Source organism: Mustela nigripes, chromosome 14 (genome assembly GCF_022355385.1).
Source record: "Mustela nigripes isolate SB6536 chromosome 14, MUSNIG.SB6536, whole genome shotgun sequence".
Lineage (NCBI taxonomy): Eukaryota > Metazoa > Chordata > Mammalia > Carnivora > Mustelidae > Mustela > Mustela nigripes.
The window spans coordinates 80,057,110-80,078,376 of record NC_081570.1 but is presented as its reverse complement, the minus strand read 5'-3'; the positions used below and the strand labels follow the sequence as shown (position 1 = coordinate 80,078,376).

At 47.8% G+C, this 21,267-nt stretch overlaps 1 protein-coding gene across 1 annotated transcript in view; it reads left to right on the top strand.

Moving 5' to 3' along the window:
- The first annotated feature begins 1,190 nt into the window (after window positions 1-1,190).
- ABCA4 (ATP binding cassette subfamily A member 4) overlaps window positions 1,191-21,267 on the top strand; it is a 130,519-nt gene continuing 110,442 nt past the window's right edge. Inside the window, exons 1-5 of the mRNA XM_059375441.1 lie at window positions 1,191-1,269; window positions 8,205-8,317; window positions 14,950-15,043; window positions 16,361-16,502; window positions 18,444-18,583. Of these exons, the coding sequence (XP_059231424.1) occupies window positions 1,248-1,269; window positions 8,205-8,317; window positions 14,950-15,043; window positions 16,361-16,502; window positions 18,444-18,583 (511 nt within the window). The 5' untranslated portion in view covers window positions 1,191-1,247. The remainder of the gene's footprint in view (window positions 1,270-8,204; window positions 8,318-14,949; window positions 15,044-16,360; window positions 16,503-18,443; window positions 18,584-21,267) is intronic.

Below are 21,267 nucleotides of genomic sequence, written 5' to 3'. Positions count from 1 at the left end.
GAGAATACTGCTAAGTTCATCTGACAACGTGTTTTCTGTAGTGGGCAACAAGTTGGTAAACGGTGTTGTGAAAATGCTCAACTCAAAATGGTGGTTCTGGCTGTGAGGTCTCTGTGGGAGGAGAGGAGAGAGGAAAAGGGCCTTTCCATTGGCTTCCATATCACTGAGATCTTCCCTCTGGGCTGAGGTACTGGGACATGGACCTAAGGTAATACCCTTCCCCACCTCCACATCTGCTCCTTTCTCCCCATTTACCTCTTCGCTCTCCTGTCTTGGTTTGCCTTACTTTTTCCTCGGAGGTGTAGTGAAGTCTGGGACCCAGAGCCCTTGACCTTTGAAAAAGATGGCGGTGATAACAATTACACGCAGGATCTCAGTCTGACTTCTCATCTTCATGACTAAAAGGGCACAGCAGCTTGGAAAACCAACCCATCTTTTCCTCCTTTTGCACGCTCACAGTGGTAGTTAAAGTCTATCGTGATACTTCCTGAAATGGAGAGGAAATGGGAAATTAGTATCCCAAAACTGAATTAGAACCTCAGACAAGCTGCCAATGTGCGGATGAGTCACTGAAAGGTCTGGGAGCTATTTGCCATCTATCAACACAGAAGGAGGTTAGGATGGAAATAAGCGAAAAACAAATGACTCAGTTTTCCTTTTTAGAAAAGGCTCATTTCCAGTGACCTGAATTCCCTGTTTAAATAAAGGGGATAAAACCATGACCAGCCAATGGCAGTCCAGGTCGGAGTTAAGGACACCTTCCTAAATTGGTGTTCTTCGAAGAGGGGATGCTATCTGCACCCAAGTTCACTGGGTATCTTTTTGCAGAAGCTAATGACATTTCTGTACCAGGAAGAGGAGATGCAAGTCAAAGGAAGATTCAACCATGTATTTATTTCCTGCTTTGTCGGAGACTCATGTGGTTGGAAAGAATGAGAAGGCCGTGCGTTTCCGTCCCAACTTTTCTGTTTACACGCTATGTGACCTTGGCAGGTCATGCAACCTTTCTGAGAGCGTTTTCTCATCCGTGAAATGAGAATGGCATCGGCATCACAGGGCAGCTGTGAAGGGTAAGTGAGTTAGTATACCTGAGTCAGTGCACATTTTTAAGTCCTATAAAAATGTAAAATATCTTTGCAGCCGTGAAGGTATTTGGAATGATGGCCATGGTCACTGGGTCATGAAAATGAGGCAACAGAGACGAGAGTGCACTATGGCGGCTTTGAGGGGAAATGGTAAACATTTGAATGGACATCCCCATTATCACAGGTACGTTTTCCTATGCATGAAGATAGGCATCCATTATAAAAGCTCAATCATGTCCATCGTTGATTTCAAATTGTTAGGTAGCCAATGCGTCAACAGCAGACCTTTCTGATGAAAGTAATAATACTTCATACTCTCTTTAGACCCAACACAGAGAGAAGCTCATTTTTCAGATTACCTCACTTAATCACAGCCCTGTGAGGTAGGAGTTTCTCAACAGCCACTCTCACTGACAGCCTTGTGCATCGAGTGTTATTCCCACTTTACAGATGATGAAACTCATCAAAATTAAACTTTTACAAACGTTTCCAGGGTCATACACTATTAGGCAGTGGAACCAAGTTTCGAACCCAAGTGTGTCTAAAGAGGTACATATGCGTTAACCACCAAAATCTTGAAGAGAATGGAAGCCACACTGTTTTCCACTGAATTGGAAGAGAAGTCCTATCTCCGTGACAAGCTGGCCTTGACTCAAGTTCCTATCTTTGAAATGGGTGCATGATGATGAGCATAAAACACGGGAAAAAAAGATCAACATAGAGGGCAGGTGCCTTTAGGAAGCACTGATAGGACTTGCTGCATTTGGAAACAGACTTCTCTTGGAGGAGTTTGTCCAGGTTCTCTGTACCTGGTATCTACTGATCTCTGCATATGTTCACCAGCCAACATTGTAACAGTAACGAGGCCTCTGAACATTCTTCCCAGAGCTCATCCTGCACCCACCTCCCCCTGTTCTGGCCCAAAGCACTCCATATAGAAGGAAATTCAAGCCCAAGGGCTGCTTTATTCCTTCTCTAAGAAGTTGTTTTTTTACCCTGCATGACTAAGGGGATCCAAACCCAGATGTACCTTCTACACAAAACTTGAGTCGAGTTTAAAAATGTACTTTTGATATGCTCAAAGTCCTGATTCAACATGTTTAAGAGAGAAAGCCCAAGTGCTCTGGAAAAGGTTTATAACAGCCCTGCTGGGATTAATTCCTCAGTTTAGGCCTTAAGTGTTTGGCCATTCTCCAGCTGCAATTTAGCTGCTGAAGGTTGAAAGCCAGTGATAACTATTTTACTACAAGGTTGGCTTTGTCTTTGATGACAGGACTTCCACTAAAGATAGCTTCTCCAGGCCTTGTTGAGAAACCAGGATTGACATGATATGGCCTCTTAAAATGGCAACATCGTTTTCTGTATTAAGGAACTTCAGCAGACCGTGTCCCATCTTTCTCCAGATATAATCTAATTATTTAGAAAGTGGCTGAAAGAAAAACAAAGAAGCATCATTTATTAAGAAACAGAAACCTTCATGCATTTTCTCAAGGAGCTCCTGGTTTAATGCAGACATTTTTTCTCATCATCTTAATAGCAACATCTGGATTTAAGACCAAGGGAGGTCTAGGGATTCGTCAGCAGCACACCGATAAGGGGCAGCTCTGAGATCTGAGCCCAGTTCTTTTGGCTTGCAAAGACTGTGCTGTTCCACCACACCACAGTTTTCAACTCCTTAGTGAGTGATATCAGGCATAGCGTTTTTAAAGAATTTAATTTCATTAAGGAGTAAAGAGAATCAGAATTTGACAAAGCTATGGTGATGGAAGCCACATGCATGCACACCATTCATGGGATCTCCAGGATGATCACAAAGGGGCAGAGGGTACTGCTCGGTCCCCAGTGCGGCCATGGCTGTCTGTGTTCACTAATACCTCGGAGCAGGGTTCCCACCGGGTCTGAGCCGGAGAGGAGTCCAGGCCAGGAACAAAGGCTGACACACCTCTTCCCCGTTTCTCCTTACCCTGCCCAAAGGTGTAAAGAGAGAAAGAAGCAGAGGGCCAGGGGTGCTGTGAGTCATTGAGGAAGGGAGCGATAGGGCACTGTCTGAAGGGAGAGATTTCCTCACCCAAGAGAGGTCCCCCCACCCCGACAAATTTAGCTGAAGGAATCTGACAACAAACCACAAGATTTCTTTGTGGGACTGAGCAGGCGAGAGCCATGTGAAGTATTTCCCATGCTGCTCCCACCCCCTCCCAGACTCCTGCCTAAGTAATTTCCACTTTCTTTCTGTTCCCTCCATTCTCAAGGTCAAACAGTAACTGCAAGACTATGTTGCCTTTGGTCATTGTTTGGTTTTGCCACTTAGCCAGTGAATGGACAGGAGCGCCTCCAGACCATTCTCCTGCTGCCGGGCTGCCCAGGAGGCGGGCTCCGCACCTGTCATGGAAAGTCAGGCAGACGCCTGCGGCCCCGGTCTGCAGAGATTGCCGTTGCCTATCTCCTGATGGCAAATTCCCAAGGGTGGGAATTGGTTCTGAATTAGTCCGGGTCCCTGGTTTCACAAATTATTTTTGGCCCTCAAATGGCTCTTTTCCTCTGTTCTCTCAGTTTGTCTTTGGTAGTGCTGCTTGCCTCTAGCCAGAGCCCTTTGGAATGCCTGTCCCTTGCAGCTGAGCCCCTGATGCCCTGAAATTGCAGAGTGGCAGGACTGGCCCCAGGAGGGAGTTTACTCAGGTGTTACCAGATGCCGTGTTCAGCCCATGGCTCAAAACCCCACAAGAGCTCACGTGATACCTGCCCAGACTAATGGTCTGCTAGGAAACACTCGCCAGCATTCCCCCAAACTCTGTTATCTGCGAAGTATTTTGCACTCAATACCCAGAAAATGTAAAATCTCTGGGCTCTGGTGGGTATTCCAAATATCAAGTCAGCAAAACTCAAAGCAGCTTTTGAAGCAAGTGTATAAAATGTGCTTGGAATAGCAATTTGCCTCTTCGTTTTCAGTAGCGGCTTGAATGTGTTTTCTGCTAGAGCAGTGTTCTCCACTTTGGGGTATGTGCACAGCTTTCCCCACCACCACCACCACAAAGTCTGCAAGGACTTTCCAGAGGTACCAGGCAAGATAGTTTACACAGATGCATTGCTAGACCTTTACTTTCCATATGAATAATTTCCCCAAAGTCATCTGCCTTCTGAGGTAGGGGTGCCCTGGTACCCATAGATGCTTCATGCAGTCTAAAGAATGAGAAATAAGTGGAACTGACTTCAGAAATGTGAGCTGGGCTGGTTATCCAGGAAAGAGAGAAATACAGGGAAAGCAACAGAGGGGCCTTGTGGGGTGCAGCATAGGTGAGGTGGAAGGTGAGATCCAGAAACTACGACCTTGTCTTCCTTTGAAAACAGCAGACCTTTGAAAGAGACCAGTTCTCTTAGAGCAGAATTAACTGTAATTGGGAAAAGAATCTCCAGAAAACATTCCTGTTGGTGCTGATTATTGGTTTAAACTGTTAAGCTGAACCGAATAACAAGATTCTACCTGTGATTTGCCAACTAATTAGATAAATATAATAGAGAGTGGGGGTGGGGTAATCTACGGTGGGAGAGCCGTTATCCACAACTCATTTGGCTCCCAAACACATTGTCTATAAGTTACTCTCCCATTATATACCCTCCCTATAAATTGGCGGGTGTGTTATAATTTCTAATTCACAAAGTATTTTCACATTATCTCACTTAATCTCTTTATTCTTCCGCCACCACAGTGAAGACCAGAGCCGCTGGGGTGAGCTCCCTTGTCTCCCAGCCTCACCTTTCTGAGTGAATCTGCACCTGCACCTCCCTGGCCTCTTTCCCTGTGGTGTCCTTGGAATGCAGAGTGCCCCATCTCCTGCCCAAGGCTAATTCCAGCCCCTCTCCTTCCTGGGGTCCCCATCAATCATCCCCCACTCACTTCAGCATCTTTCTTTCAACTGGCTCTTTCCCACACACTAACATGGCCAAATCTCTCCTGTCTTCGGGGGAAACGAAGACCCGATGTTCCCTCTGGCTACTGTCTCCAGCATCTGCCCACTCAGTCAAGCTACGTGACGGCAGCTGCCTGCTCCCGTCTCACTCTTCAGCTCCCTGCTTCTGGGTTCAGCCTCCTCAAAGCCGTTCTCACAGGGGCCAGCCATCAAATCCAGAGGTCTTTATGCTACCTGCTCTCCTCCAGCCATTTGCAACTGAGGAACAAAGCCTCCTTTCCATGGCTTCCAGGGCAACCTTCTTTCCAGACTTTTCCCTTTCATGTCTAGCTCCTCTAGCTCAGGCTTCTTCACTGAGTTATGGTCCTTCACCTGCTCTTTAAAAAAAAAACGATAATTATTAAAGTACGATATACATACAGAGAAGTGTACAAATCCCAAGTTTACAGACTGATTTTCACCAGCTGAACACACCCAAGTAACTGACGCTTAGATCAAAAGAAAAACTGTTTCTAGTTCCCCCAGAAATACCCTTTGCGCCCACTTACAACCCTCCACCCTCCCAAAGTGTAACCACCATCTTGATTTTGAACATCAGAGATGCGTTTTGCTTGTGCTTGAACTTTATGAAAGTGTGGACTATAAATGTTTTGTGTCAGGCTTTTTTTTTTTTCCTCAGCATTGTGGTTGGGAGAACTATCCATATTTTTGTAGGTGTAGTTTGCTCACGCTTACTGCTATAGACTATAGGAGCTTTGACGGAAAGAATACCCCATAATTCATGTATCTGTTCTGCTGTGATGGGCATTGGGAGAGTTTCCACATTTTGCTATGAGCAGGTGTGCCAGATAAAACACTCAGTTGCCTGCTTCTTAAATAGTGAGCTCCCTATATTTCCATTCTGGACTGTTCTATGTGCTCCCTCAGAGGGGCTCTAGATTATTTTGGAGACAAAGATTGCTTAGACATGAGATCAGCCTCTTCCTCCTCTCACTAAGTAAGAAAGATAGCCCATAGAAATGTTCCAGGTAAATATGTTTTCAAATGGTACTATTTTCACATGCTAAAATTTAGTATCTGTAGACTATCTGAACAATAATAACAACCTGAAGTCCAAAATTCTTACAGGAAAGATTAAATTAGTGCCAACTATGTGCAAGATTCTCAGAGGAGAGGCTGAATTAGTGAAATATAATTTATTTCTCAGTCTATGGAGCCAATGATTCCATACTGCCACTGAAAAATGCTTAAGTTCTATTTGTTTGGTCTTAATTTCTACTCCACAGTAACTAGTGATGGGACCTGGACCTCTTCTATGACACTGTGTAAATGTTTTTAGCAAGGCAAAGGAGAAACTGTGCATGTCTTTCTCACTGCCTTGAGTGGCCATGTCAAAGCGACAGGCAATAGCTCCAGGCCCCAAGACTCACCAATGACACTATGTCAAATAAGAGTCAAGACTGATTAATACATGAAATCAAACTGTAGAATAGTTTAGGTAAAAGCAAAGTTCAGAGGTCACACTCACATCAAGTCTGTAAAGAAATTTTGGCATTTTGCTATTGCTTAATAATTCAGAAACTATTTTTATTTTGGTATAATCATTCTCAGTAAAAATATAAATTTAAACCTAGCAATTAGTGCTTCACAGTAATAGACATTAATTTTATACTATCCTGTGGAGGTAGGGAAATGTGCACTACCTCAGTTCTCATGCTTTCTAATTTTTTCTCCTCCAGAGATATTTTTAAATATGGGACTTTTAGACATTATTTTTCTGGAGAATTTCCTCTACTCAGTGCCAACTGGTTTTGAAATAGTCATCATTTCTCTCTGATGATAAACTGTGGTATTACTTCCACTTTTAGAAACAAAGGGGAAAATGTGTTTACAGTTTCACTTTAAGGCTCTTTAGAGAGAATTCTTACAATAGTGAGTGGTAAATAAATTTTAGACAAAAAGTAGTTCAAAACTGGGAACAAATATCCATATCCCGCTTGACTCACTGGCCACCAAAGTGTTTGGAAAATCAGTTGATATAATTCTCAATGTTTGGATCAATTGGAAAGTGTGGTTTAGTCCCAGCTAATAATGCCTAACGAATGATGTGTTTTAAACCAACCACACATCTTCCCCCTTGTTCTGCCTTCACATGGCTTCACATGTTTTAAAACATTGTCAACCCTTTCCTAATAGACACAGGGACTGACAATATTGAATATGTTGGAGTTCTTCTGCTTCCTTAAAAGATGCTTGTGACAGTATAGTTCATCTCTTTTCAACTTTGCTGCAACTCTTTTGAGTTTTCTACTTGTGTTAATATTGCAGTCATGTCCCTACCGAGGAACTGTATTCAGATACATTCCAATAGGCTGCAAATAGTATTTTGGGCTCAATGTCAGTTGGACCAGATCGGATCCTCTCCTTGATTAAGATAACTCACAACAGGCAGAAATCTTTTGGTTGCCATTGATTAAGAGTTGCATGAGCTAATTTAGGCAAAGGGGGATTTTACTGGAAGGATTGGGGGTAACTTACATCTAAATTGCCTGAAAGAAGAGCAGGGGAGCAGCTGTGTCCCAAGGACAGCTGGAAACGGGGACAAGGCCGCAGCTGGGACTCTGCCTCTGCCTCTCTGTGCATTCCCTTCATTCCCTTTTCCTGCAGATCAGATTTCCCCAGTGATGGGGTCCACAGCCTCGGGGCTCTGCCCGCCCCTATGGCGCTGCTCTGGGTGGAGGCCACCTCACATTCGCATCACATCCTTTGGTGAGCAGAAGGCCCCTTTGTGAAAAGAAAGATGCAGTCCTCTAGCAGGGCCCACGTTTCAGTGGGCAGAAGCAAGTGAGATTTCAACCTGATCTCTGCTCCTCGCCTGGGGGCCTTTGCCTGAGGACCCACCGAAGCTAGGGTCCCCACACGGCTGGAATTTCTCATAGCTTCTGTCCCTTTGTAAGGGGGCTCATGCTTCCTCGGTTCCCCATGAAATGCCCCCAACTCCATTTACCAAGAGCAACTCTTCACTTTCTCTTTCTCTTCCTAAGAAGGAGCCAACAGAGTGGCAGCCTGTTTTCCTCAACAAAGGGCTTATGTGAATTAAAAGGGATTATGCTTTGAAGGGGGAAAGGAGCCTTTAATCGCCCCGAGAAGGACACAGCAGCCCAAGCCCGAGGTGCCCTTAGCGCCATTTATGTCGGTCGCTGTCCCTCCACAGACCGAGGGCTCCGAGGGATCGATCTCCTACTCGTGCGGCCCCCAAGCATGGGCTTTGTGAGACAGATCCAGCTCTTGCTCTGGAAGAACTGGACCCTGAGGAAAAGGCAAAAGGTAACAAGTGCAGTCTGCGGTCTCAAAGTGAGGTGTGGAGCAAATCAGCAGGGTGGGGGTGGGGAAGGCAAGCTCTCTCATGGGGCTCCTTGCTATTTAGCTCTAAAGCAAAGGCTTTAGGTGGCTGCTCCGTGAACCACTCCGACAAGTGTCCTTCGCAGGAAGACCTGTTTCTCTGTCCAGAGAGGGACACTTTCCACTTGCAGCCCAGCACGGCCACAGTATATACTCTTCTTTCCCCCCCTTCCTGCATGTGAACCTGTTGCCTGGCCCTCCCTTCCCCCCACCGCCTGGTTTTGAAACCTGCCAGTCCAGCCCCCAAACTCTTGAGCATCCTAACGGTGCTGTGGGAAGATCCTAAGCCCCGAGAAGAACGGGCTCAAAGGAAAACAGAACTCTCAAAGAGCCTCCTAGACCAATGACGCTATGTTTCCTTGATTCTGTGCGGTACACTGGCTTTCCTACATTTTCACATTTCTGACATAGGTCTGCAGCTCGTATTCAGGTGACAGTTTAACTAGACACGTCTGTTTCTTTCTTAGTGTGCAAAAAAATTTACAATTGATGGTGTCTTAGATTCAGGGAGCTGCAATAACTTATCAACCAGCAAGACGTTTACCTGAACCCTTTCAGGGAGCAGAGCTAATGGCTGGGCTGGACCAGGGATGTAAAAGCAAAAGGAAACAGATTCAACCCTGGACTCATTTCTAGTCTGGCTGGGGAAACCTGAAGGGTTTTGAGACCAAGAGTAATAAATGTACCAAATACCCTCCAAGAAGTTCCAGCAAGAGGCACAGGTGAGCACAGGATCCCAAGAGTGTACATACAAACGCCAATGGGCTTCTAATTTTTTCTGGAAAGGGGTGAAGAGTGAATATGTGACTATATGGAAACATACACTTTGCTGCAGCCTTGCAGTCTTGCAAACACTAAATGACCCCAAATGACTAAAGATGCCAAAAGAAGAGAGCGGGGGAGAGAAGGAATGAGGGGTGAGTAGAGCTGAGATTAGGCAGACAGGATGTAGGCAAGGCTGGGAGATTTTTGGAAGGAGAACACGGAAGAAGATTGGCTGTGAGGAGGAGGAGAATCGATTTGTTCAAAGCCTCGATTTGAGATGGGTTGATGCAGGCAGGAAAGGGTTTTCCTGGGTGTGGGAAAAGATGTTAGGGAAGAAGAGAGCCAAGGAGTGGAACATCTGATGGCCTGTGACGGAGTGTCTCGGTCAGGGTTCAGTCAGAGAGACTCGGGAGTATAAAAAGGTGTTAGCTAAGTACAAGGCTAGTCACTGTGAAAGAGGACAAGGATCATGGAGGCAGCCATTGTAGGATGTGGCTTCCATCCCCAGAGTTGAGGGAACCAAGGGAAGAACATGGAACTCCTAGCACTTGGAAACACAGAGGAGATGTTGGTGGAAACATAACTCAGACCTGTGGGGGAGGGGCACAGTCAGGCTGCTGTTTGGGTCTCCCACCAAGACCCATGAAGAGGGACCCTGGCTACGTTTGGAGTGAAGGGACAATAGCTTAATAATTAGCCCAGAAAAGAGCAAATAGCAAAGGACATAAACAAACCATGTGCACAGACGGTCAGACCTTTCTGCTGTGTGTCAGTGGGACAGGACTTACAGAGACTACAGAGGGAAGCCAAGTTAGGACCCCCTCGGACATGGGAGACACCGCTGTCCTCAGGCTGCTTTCCTTGTCAAAGTTACTCTGATTTTCAAATTAGTGTTGAAGTCATTTGTCTCCTTCAGGAGCCAAGTGCTAACAGTCATCCGAGGCTCCGTCCCTTGCTTCCAAAAGCTTCCCTTCCTGAATGAAAATAGATAAAAGTTAAACAAAATTCACTATTAAGTTCATGTATTTATTAATGTGTCCCTTCAATCAACAAACACTTAATAATCACTAGCCACTGTGCCAGGTCCTAGGTACCCAAAGGGCAAACAAGACAAGCTTAGTCCTTGTCCACATAATGTTTAGAGTCTGTGAAATGCCAAGGAAAATCCAATCTGCAACTATTTCTTTGTTTCTTTCCCATAAGAAATTAAGATTCTCACTTAGTTCTACTCTCAATGTGCTCTTTGCAGCCCTCAAACAATATCCTTGGGGACTTGACCTGATGACATGATTCCATTTCTGTGGCAAGCATGTTGCTATTACAGAGAATGACCCTATTTTCAAAGACCGTGTTTAACTCAGAGGCCCTCACCGCCCCTTCTCCCTTTCCCTGGTGTTGGCCAGTGTCCCCTGTTCAGGGATTCCGTCTTTCCCAGAGTGTGCTCCGAGGGGGAACACGTTGCCAGCCTCTCTATGGTGAGACAGGACTGCTCAGGCTGAGAACCCCGGCTAAGGGAAGCTCCCAGAACTAGACCTGGTCTGGGCTGACATTCATTTGATGCCATTGGGTGGCATCGTTGGGCAAAGCTCACTGGGTGTGCCTCCTTTCCCTGAAAGCTCCCCGTGTCGGGGCTCCCGGGTGTCATCCCCTTGTCCCAGCTTCCATGTTAGTGCAGGACGTTTGGGGAGGCCTGAGGACTCATGAGAGTAGGGGCGTATTATGTCCTGGAGAGCTGGTGCGGCTGCAGGCTCTGCATTCATCCAGCCAAGAATCCTCGGTGGGTTGTGGGTTCGGAAGGGAGAATTAAACAGCTCGCTTCAAGCCTCAGTTACCCACCTTTAAATTGGAAACAGATGAGGAGGGAAGGAAATCTAGCTGGCTGAGATTTGAAACAACAAGCACAACGCTGCCCTTCCCAGCAACCCCTCCTCCCCCGTGTAGATGGAGTAGTAAAGAGGGGGAGGGGAAGCAAAAAAAAAAAAGAGAGAGAGAGAGAGAGAGAGAGAGAGAACAAGGAAATACCAGTTTGGGGGGAAAAAATTTCCATCGGCCCCTTCTGAGCCTTGGCTGGGTTTAATTAAAGTTACAGACATGTTTAAAGGGAAAGGGTGGGGGGAGTCAGAGCCACCCTGAAAACATGTTTTTAATTACGCTGTGGAATTTCTCCCTGGGGTATGCCTGCGCACAGTTGCGCATCAAGGACAAGGATGCCGCTTCGGGGTGGGGCTGCGGAGCACGACTGGGGCGGGGGCCACAGCGAGAGGTTGCTGTGAGGACCTGCCAGGCCGGAGAGGCACGGCCCGTGGTCTTTGTGCAGGAGGGAGTGTGCAATGCAGCCCCTCCAAAACAAACCCTTGCAGAGTCAGAACAATAACAGTGACCTCTCAACAAACATTTGTCCAAGATTACCGAGATGACCTACCCCAGGGGGTCTCAGCCCGGCTGCACGTTGGCATTACCTGGAAAGTGTTAGAAACAAACAGGAAGCAACCTGTTGTCCCACGCCCAGAGAAACCCGGGTAACTGATGTGGGGCATGGCCTGAGCTCCCCCAACCTAATTCCAGCTGGCAGCCGCCTGGGAGCTGCCTTCAGAGAAGGTGGTCAAGTGAGGAGCAGGCACTCGGGGCAGAAAACAGCAGCCATGACTCAGATTCGGGGAAGGCGAACACCTGCAAGGTCCCACTCGTCCCGGGCCCGGGAATGAGAATTCTGATCTGGTCTGCCACTGAGGGGGGCTTCCAATCACAATTCCTTGTAAACACCAGATGCTTCAAAAATACAAGAATGAACGAGTGAATAGAGGAGAGTGCATGTGACGAACACGCCGAAGAGGTTGGGGGTGCACCAGCTTGCACCAGTTTGGGTGTTTTATCCGTGGACTCCTCCCCCGGTTCCAAGCCCGCAAACAGGTAGAGCAGGGGACAGTGGGTGGTGAGTGTCTCAGGAAGCCCTGCGTTTCCAAACTGGCAAATGAGCAGTCTTGAATCCAGAAAGGGAGAAGGGCAAGAAAACTGAATGCAAGTGGGGGGGCCAGCCTAAGATCTTACTGGTCATTTTAATGATACCCCCTTCTTCTTCAGCCCGTACAGCCTGTCGTGACCTAGAGCGTCCTCGCGGTCTTTGTGGGAGGTGTGGGTCAGGAATAAAGGGCTTGTGTTTAACTGAACATTACCTTGTGCCAGATTCTGCTTTGGGAGATGGTTCTGGTACCAGCCCCATTTTACAGACGAGGTCCTGAGGCATGGAGTGACTAGACAGGGCTACCCAAGGTCATACAGTTAATAGGGAGCAGAGCAAGATAAAACCCATAAGACTGACACAGTCAACTCTTAGGGGATACTGAAGGACAAAATAGTCTCATTTCACAGATAGGAAAACTGAGCCTGGGTGATGAAACAAGCCCTGAAGTGATTCTTAGCCCAGATTTTCCTATTCCCAAACGTCTGACATACCAGACTACTCCCAGACAGACATTGCTACATGGAAGGAAGCAGACCGACTTGGGAGAAAGCCAAGGTTGCACACAATTGTCTTAAGGGGAAGAATCAGATGTGTGGAATCTGGACTGGTTGCCTCACTTCCTCGGTGAAGACAGCACAAACGACTTCCGGTTTCAGCGCTTGCTCCTATCCCTCTCCCTGTGATCTTGCCAGGCTTGTTCCCTGATCTTACTTGTGGACAGAAGGACCTGGGATGGAAGGCATGAAGCCAGTGTACAGAATATGCCTCCGGGGGTGCGGTTTGTTACATCAGTTGGTGACCTGAGCCTCACCTTCAGCTTTCCAAGGAGCCTCCTAGACCTGTCCCTCACAAAGGCTCACTCATTCCTTATTTATGGGGCACCTGCTGTGAAGCTGGCCCTGTGTCTGTCAGGGTGCTAGAATCACAGTAGTGACAGGGAGAGACATGGTTGCTGCCCTAAGGCAGCTCACCATCAGTGAGGGTTCCATTTTCATGGAGTGATGACCCTCATTTACAATGAGTAATAAGACAAGGGAAGTGCAGGGTGCTGTGGGAACAGCTGTGCTGGTCTGGTAAGGGGTGAGAGAGTGTTAATAGTGAGATAGGGTCCCTGGGGGAGAGGCTCAGCCCCTCCTCCTCCTCTGATTTGCTGCGCCGCACCCCCCCCCCCGCCAGGGGTGGGGGGTGGGGGGTGGGGGGTGGAACAGCCAGCATTCCAGTGGCTAACCAGGGCGCTTGGGGTCAGTCCCTGTAACACGGGATGAGATTGTCCCATACTGATGTTTCGCCATCTTGTAGGAGCATGTGTAGGGAGAGCCCTGAAAAGTGAGTGCCTTAAGGAAAATCTACCTCATGAATAATATATAATAACATTTTGGTGTGGTTCTCTAACATATCTTCCCTAGACATATTTTGAAGAAAACATTGAGTAAAACGTTACAACTGCTTAATCACCAACTGCCCTAAACATTTTTTTGTTTTTTCTTCAAGGCCCTATCTCCCCTCCACCCCCCTGCCATTACTTTATGTTACAATTTGCAATAATTCTGTAGCCAGCAGACTCTACGAGAAGGAAAAGAATAGGCATTTACTGAGTCCCTGCTATGGAGTCTACCACTTTGCTGAGCATTTATGTATATTTCTTTGAAAGGAATGACAAAGGGTTAAAGACTGTGCAAATGGCCCCTAGCTGGTCTAGATATATTTACGTCTTTCTCTTAGCCAGCGGAACAAGTTCTCCTTCGGATCTCAGGAGTTTCCTTCCTAGGGTTTGTTTCTGGAGTGGGGGTTGGGTAGAAAAACTATTTCATTCCCCGAATTACATTCCCTCCTCCCAGCCCTCCCACACAACCCTCCCACACCTGCAACCTACCCCTTAGGAGCAACACCATGGAGTGTGGCTCCAACAACCAAGAGTTTCTTCCTTTGGAATCAAGGGTCCTTAAAACTCTTGAGTCGAACCTAATTTAAGTACTGGCTTTCAACCATAGGTCGTTATCAGCAGCTTCTGTCAGTACTGTAAAAACTGACCGCAGTATGCCCTGCTTTCTTCCTTTAAGCAATAAGAAACTGTGCAAGGAAAGATGTTGGTAAACCCTTATTGACTTTGCTATGGATCACAGTTTTCAGAGTCCTTGGCTCATTCATTCAGTGGCCATGTATGCAAGGTCTAGTGGGAACTAGAAGAAGCCAGGGCAGTAGGGAAGGGCAGAAAGTGCACATGAGACATGTGAGAGCTGGTGCCCTACAGAGCAGAACCTGGTTTCAGGTACACAGCAACATCTGAGGAGTTTTGAAGCACACATCTCCATCCTTGATGAAAGTCTCATGTCAAGGCAGTTTCCTGAAAAAGAGTAGAATCCAGATGGACACAAAGTCTTGTGAGCCTAATATATCAGGGTAGGGGTAGTAAAGGAAATGGGACAAGAGAAGGAAGTCTGGGGCGCTTGGGTGACTCAGTCAGTTAAGTATCTGACTTGATTTGGGTTCAAGTCATGATCTCAGGGTCATGAGATCAAGCCCTGTGTCAGGGCATAGAGCCCGCTTAAGATTCTCTTAGATTTTTTTTTTCTCTCTCTCTCTCTCCCCGTCTGTCCTCTCCCCCCTCCCCCTGCCACCCCCAGCACTCTCTCCCTCGAAAGAAAGAAAGAAAGATAGATAGATGGATGGGAGGAAGGAAGGAAGGGGAGAAAAGGAAGTCCTTTAGGAAATATACCACACCCAAGATCTATGGCACAGACACGTGCTGAGCTGTGTGTCCACTCTGGGTGTGTCTTCTGTAATTTCTTGCCATCACTGGTCTTTCTCTCTTTTTGTCTTGTTTTTCCAGATCCGCTTTGTGGTGGAACTTGCATGGCCTTTGTCTTTATTTCTGATCTTGATCTGGTTAAGGAACATCAACCCACTCTACAGCCAACATGAATGTAAGCATGAAGAGGGCAGAAGGGGGGAACCCTGGCAAACCTTTCATTTAGAAAGGTCTTAGGCGGGGATGCCTGGGTGGCTCAGTTGGTTAAGCAGCTGCCTTCGGCTCAGGTCATGATCCCAACGTCCTGGGATCGAGTCCCACATCGGCCTCCTTGCTCGGCAGAGAGCCTGCTTCTCCCTCTGCCTCTGCCTGCCATTCTGTCTGCCTGTGCTCGCTCTCTCCCCCTCTCTCTGATAAATAAATAAAAATCTTAAAAAAAAAAAAATAAATAAAAAATAAATAGAAAGGTCTTAGGGGTTTGGGGTGCCAGGATTGGATCTACTTATCATCATTTCACGCCTCCGGTGCAGAAAGCAGATTCATTGGCATGATACAAATGAACTTTTTAATCCTACATCTTTGCAAATACTTGTATGTGGTTACTGAAGAATTGTGAAATTAGTTTTTGTTTTTGTTGATTTTTTTTTCTCTATACCTAAACTCTTACTAGTTTTAAAGGGAGCATATTATAAATGGGCTCCCTAAAATATTCTGGAGACCAGTTTAGGGAGTTGATATATATAGTGCTGGACAAAAATGAGAAGGGGTAGTACACAGCCATGTGTAGTAATATATTATTTCTTGGATCTCAGAGGTATCCTGGGACCTGGGATGAGCCTGTGAATGCCCCTTTTATTCTCTGCTCCTGGTTTCCAGCGAGGATGACATCTTCTCCCTCTAGGTAGCTGATGTGCAGACCTCAGGAACAATATGAACATTCTCAGTGCCTTATTTTTACTCTTCTCCTTCTTGTTCATGAGTTTTAAGCCCCAAGTTCTGGATCAGTCTCTTGTCTATCAAACTCTTGCTCATTTACCTTGTTCCTCCTGCCTGCCCCCTCTTCTCCCCAACCCATCATCCCCCCACCACCACTGCTAAAGGAGCCCATAACTTGCAACCTTCTTGTGTGCTTGGGGTATGTGCTCATAAAAACAGTTGTGGAAAGAGCAGGTGAGCCTCACTTCCTAAATCATCTGCGCAATGTTGTGGAGCCATCTTGGGCTAACATCCCTCCACCATACCCCCCTCTATTCCCCTTCCACGCTGCCCTTCATGCCTCCACCAATTGTCTATCACCGCACTGCATGGGGAGCTTGAGAGGAGAGACCCTGTCTCCGGCACTGGGCACATGGCCTGGCATATATTAGATGCTCCTGCTTCTTAAATGTTGATGAATGAAAGAAAACACCTGAGGGCTGGGCTCCTTCCTGCAGAGGCCCAGCAACTAGAAGTTTCCATAAGTAACTCCTTGTCTTCATTTCCTGTCTTCAAGGCCATTTTCCCAACAAGGCAATGCCCTCAGCAGGAATGTTGCCGTGGCTCCAGGGGATATTCTGCAATGTGAATAATCCTTGTTTTCAAAGTCCCACCCCGGGAGAATCTCCTGGAACTGTGTCAAACTATAACAACTCCATGTAAGTATTGAGATGCCCCAAATCTCAGGATAGGGCTTGAGGGCATTGGTTCTAAACCTGGGGGCAGTTAAAGACCAACCCTAGAAGCTGATGAAAACCGATGGCCCCTCTTCCCCCCAAAATGGACACACACACACACACACACACACACAAAGCATTACATTGTGCATAAGATTTCTGGGTACTTGAGGACTCCAGGTTAATGACCTCTCCTCTGGGGTCTATTTTTAAGTCAAATCCCATAAGAAGAGAGTCTATCTTCGAAATTCCCTTTCAGAGCAGGAGGTAGGAGAACATGATATGAGCATGTCCTAGAGATAGAGGCTCAAGGATGTGCACAGGGTCATCCTTCACCCCCTGGGCTGATCTTGAGTTTACCTGAGGGACATCAACAAGGCTCATTTGGGAGTGGGCTTCACTGTGCTTATATAAACACCAGGTCAGATGGAAACAAGATACCGGGTTACTCCAGTTTTTTTGTTTTTTGTTTTTCCTTAAAGTAGCTCTGCATATAATTCCTCTGGGACAAACCTGCATTTGACTCAAGAAAAGGGATACTTGACAAGTCAGCCCCATGCTCAGAGGTAGCCTTCCCCACTGGGAGCAAACTATGATTGCTTTTACCCTATCCTGGCAGAGTAGGGTAGTCCTGATAGAGACTTGTGCCCTGTAAGCCTGTAATACGTATCTGTTTGCCAATCTTTGGAATATAAAAAGATGGAAGAGGGAGCATCTGTCTTCCTGAGACTGTCTGGAAGGTGACATTTTAGCTGGGAGTGCAGGGCTACAAACACTTCCTGGAGGCTCTAACTTCCAATCTCTAACTTCAGCTTGCGTCCCCTAGAGGGGTTTGAGAAGGAACACTTCCCCATCCATAGAGATGGCATGGGGTCGCCCAGAGGGATCAGGGAGCCTGGAAGACAGCTCAGTGGGGGCTAGCTGGGGCTTTGGACGTACTGGCACTGGTGGTGTCTAGAACCTGAGGGAGTTGGGGAAGGACGGCTTCTGACTCCAGCTGTACTCAGCATTAGAACCAGGAAATCCAGGTTTCACATTTCGCACCCTCATTATAGGTGAAATACTGGCTTATTCAAGGCTCTTTTGCCTGCAAGCCACAGAAGCCCATTCCAACAAGCTGTATGTAGCCCTAGAGGGAGATAGATGATATGGACACTAGACCTTCTTGCAAAGCCAGGGGAAGTCAGGCAGGCCTCAGGAGGGGTGGGACAGGAGCTGGATGGCCACAAACCTGCTCTCCCCTCTCTGGGCCTGCAGGGTTCAGCCTCTGTCCCTTTGTCTGTGCAACAGCTATATTTACCTCTCTCCACCGACCAATGTCCCTACTTCTCAATGCCAGTGCTGGCTCTGGTTGCCCAGTTCAGAGCACCTTGCCTTGGGCAACTGGAAGGACATCTTTCAATACCATTCAAATTCCTGGGAATAGAGATGTTTGGTTCAACTTCATTTTCCTCATCTGGTCAGCCACGGCAGAGGGCATGTGAGTGTGTATGGGTGTGTGGGTGCCCACTTATAGGGAGGAACTTGTGGATTAAGCATGGCTGTCCATCCATGCCTATGAATGGCTGGCCAGGTGAGGTCTCCAAGAAGTGGCAAACTCTGGGAAGAACCTCCTTTGAATGTCATCTTTGAATGTCATCCTGCTGAAGGCTTCTCTGGGTGGGAAAGACATAGAGCATGGGGTTAAGAGGTGAGTTGGCCCTGCTGAAGCTGGAAAACTGAACAAAATGCTCACCCGCCCTATGAGCCTGTTTGTACAATGAAGTTGAAATAGCCTTTTCTCCTTTGGCCTTGGTGGTATTAAAATGATACGTAATGTCATAGCTAGGGCAAGCATATGGGGTCTCCAAAACTAGCAAGCAGTATTATTACTATTATGAAAATGACAATATCTTTGCTAACGAAGCTTTGTCTTTCTTACAGCTTGGCGAGGGTGTTTAGAGATTTTCAAGAACTCGTCATGAAGGCACCAGAGAGGCAGAACCTTGGCCATGTTTGGAAGGAACTTCAAACCTTGTCTCAACTCATGGACACCCTCCGGACTCACCCCGAGAGAGTAGCGGGTATGCTGGGCTTGCTCCTTCTCATCCATCACTTGCCTCTCCCTTGCCTTACCTGTCAGAGAGACCAAAGGCACAGGAAAGAGAAGGAGATTTAGTGCGGAAAGATACTAGAGGTGGCAGGAAGGAAGGGCTCTAGAGGTGGCATGAAGCTCACCTTGGTGAGGACTCCTCTTTCTATCAGTTTAAGAGTTAGGAAGTTGAGGAGGGCAGGAAAGTTCTCGTTCCCAGCAAGTCTAGACTCAGAAAGGAGAATGCCGGAGTGGTTGCGCTCTGGGAAGGATGAGGCTAGGTTAATTCTGGAAGCAGGAGGAAAAGGGTAAAGGGAAAGGTGTGGGAGTATTTTCATGGAGCACTAGAGAGTGAGCTAACCAGGACTGCGTGGAAGCAATGCCAAGTAAGGGGCCAGAGAGGTCAGAATGTGTATGTTTATCATGGTGTAAATATGCACGATCATTCCATTTCTTCCAGGGATATTCAGCCTCCCGGGCCCTGAGGCACAGCAGATGTAGAGGGAGATGATACGGGGCTGGGGGTTTTAAGGAGGTACTGCAGAAGGTCCAGGAGGCAAGGGTGGTGACTGGAAAACAGGCATCGGGTCCAGGCTGCAGAAGGATGGATGGGGAAACCAGAAGTACTGAAATGGCCTGGGGAAGATCAGGGGACAAGGGAACAGAGGCCCCTGGGAGTTCCACAGTCCTGTGGACAGTCCCCTCTCAGCCCCTGTTTAAGGACGGGTGTGCTGAGCGGGATAGAGGGCTTGATGACTGTGGTCAAAGAGTGAGCTCTGCAGATCCAGGATTTCAAAGGTAGGCAGGAGCAGGGAGAAGAAGCCCCTGGGTATGGCTGGGGTGGCTGAAGCAGGGCAGAAGTGAAGGTTGAGCTGATGAGGATACCAAGGGACCAAGAAGCCAGGCTGTTGGGAAACTGTTTGTGTGGGCAGGTAGGGGAGATGGTTACCAGGGTAGGACAGTCACTTGGGCTCAGGAGCAGTGAGGGCCGGACGTGGCAGAGGCTTGGGCACGAGCTGGAAGCCTCCCCCCACTAACCCTCCACCATCCCCAGGAGGGCAGATGAGCAGCTGGGAGGGAGAAAGCCCCACCAGAAATCTAGGGCTCTCTGCAGTCCTGCAGGGGAAACGTGACCACCAATGGGGGAAGACTGTGAAGGCTTAGCAGCAGTGAAGAGGTCCTGCATGCATCCTATGTTGCTAGGACAGGGGGGCAGGGGGGACTCTCGGGATGGCCTCCGAGGATGACGGGGATGAGCAAGGGGTCTACCAAGGGGACGGAGAGGCTGGATACAACCGTTCCTGTTCAGGGTTCTGAACAAGAGAAGTGGGAGAATGGTAGGAATCAGCCCTCCAGGGGTCCTCACCCATGCAGCTGGAGAGACGGATCAGAGCGGGTACCCACGCTGAGGGCTCCCAAAGCAGAGGTGGAAGGACAGAAAGAAGAGTGACCACACCTTGGGGGGGGGGGGGGGGGGGGGGGGATGTGGTGGGGGCGGGGCTTCAAGAGAACAGAACTCCAGAGGGGCAGTTATCCTTAGGAAAGTATTTTCCTCTTCCCACCTGGCCACCTTTTCCCTTCTCTCCCTGTGGGAGCAATGAAGGACAGGAGTATGTTCAGAGAGCATGTTGAGATGACTTCATTACATTTTCATTCTCTCCAAAATAGTAACACATGGACTGTAGGTAGCAATATCCTACAAACCAGATCATAAACATGACCTTCTGTGCTGCCCTGGATAGAAGAGTTTACTCAGCTCGAGCTGGAGGACCTTCTAAGGTGTGAGCACAAGCAGAATTTTCATAGTAAGAGAAACAGGGGAGAGGCAGCAACCGGAAAGCACTGTTTGCCAGGATTCAAGACGCAGACGAGACCATGGGCTGTCTAACCCCTGGAGTGATTGCCTACCTCATTCATCCTGTGGGATCTGGAAGGAGGCAGACATTTCGTTTTGTTGTCTCATTGTCAGATGGAGTCCAGCTGGGAGGACATGTAAAGGAAATCATTTCAAACCACGATTTCTCTGCGGTCTTTATAGTGTGTATATGAGAACCAAAGTCACAGCTTCCCAACCTCCACGCAGGCCTAGTTTTGAATTGGCATACAGGTGGTTCCTTCTGCTGGCCTTCAGTCTGTGGAGGGAAGTTCTCTCAAGGAGAGCAGCTTCAGAGGTCTGGAGAGACAGGGTGGGAAAAGGCCAGCCAAGGCTCCCCAAAGGAATCTGGGGGCTGGGAACAAAGATTCCACAGCACCCCTGACCTTGGTGGCCATAAGAGGGGACAGGGGGCCATCCCCAAAGTCTCTGAAGGAATTCTAGGCCAGGCATCTAAGATTTCCCAAGTATCCACCGTCAGGATGGCGGACTATTTCAGGGTCCATCCCAGGGTCACTTGGGGACTTGCTCACTGTCAACACTGAATCCTCCGCCCAAAGCCCCTGTGGAGGGTAAAGCCTTGGGGAACGAGGTGGGCGGCTGTCATTGGTATGTGCTTTTGCCTGTCAGTTTCCAGTCACCTGGGAAAGTATGCCGATGGCTGACCCAGGTGGCCTTTTCTTTTCCTAGCAAACCTGTTGTACAGCATTCTCCCCAGGGGAGGATTAATGGTAAAACACCAGACGTGAAGCCCCCTCCCCTCTCAGCCCCAAGCAAGCACTGTGGTCTCTCAATCATCTTCA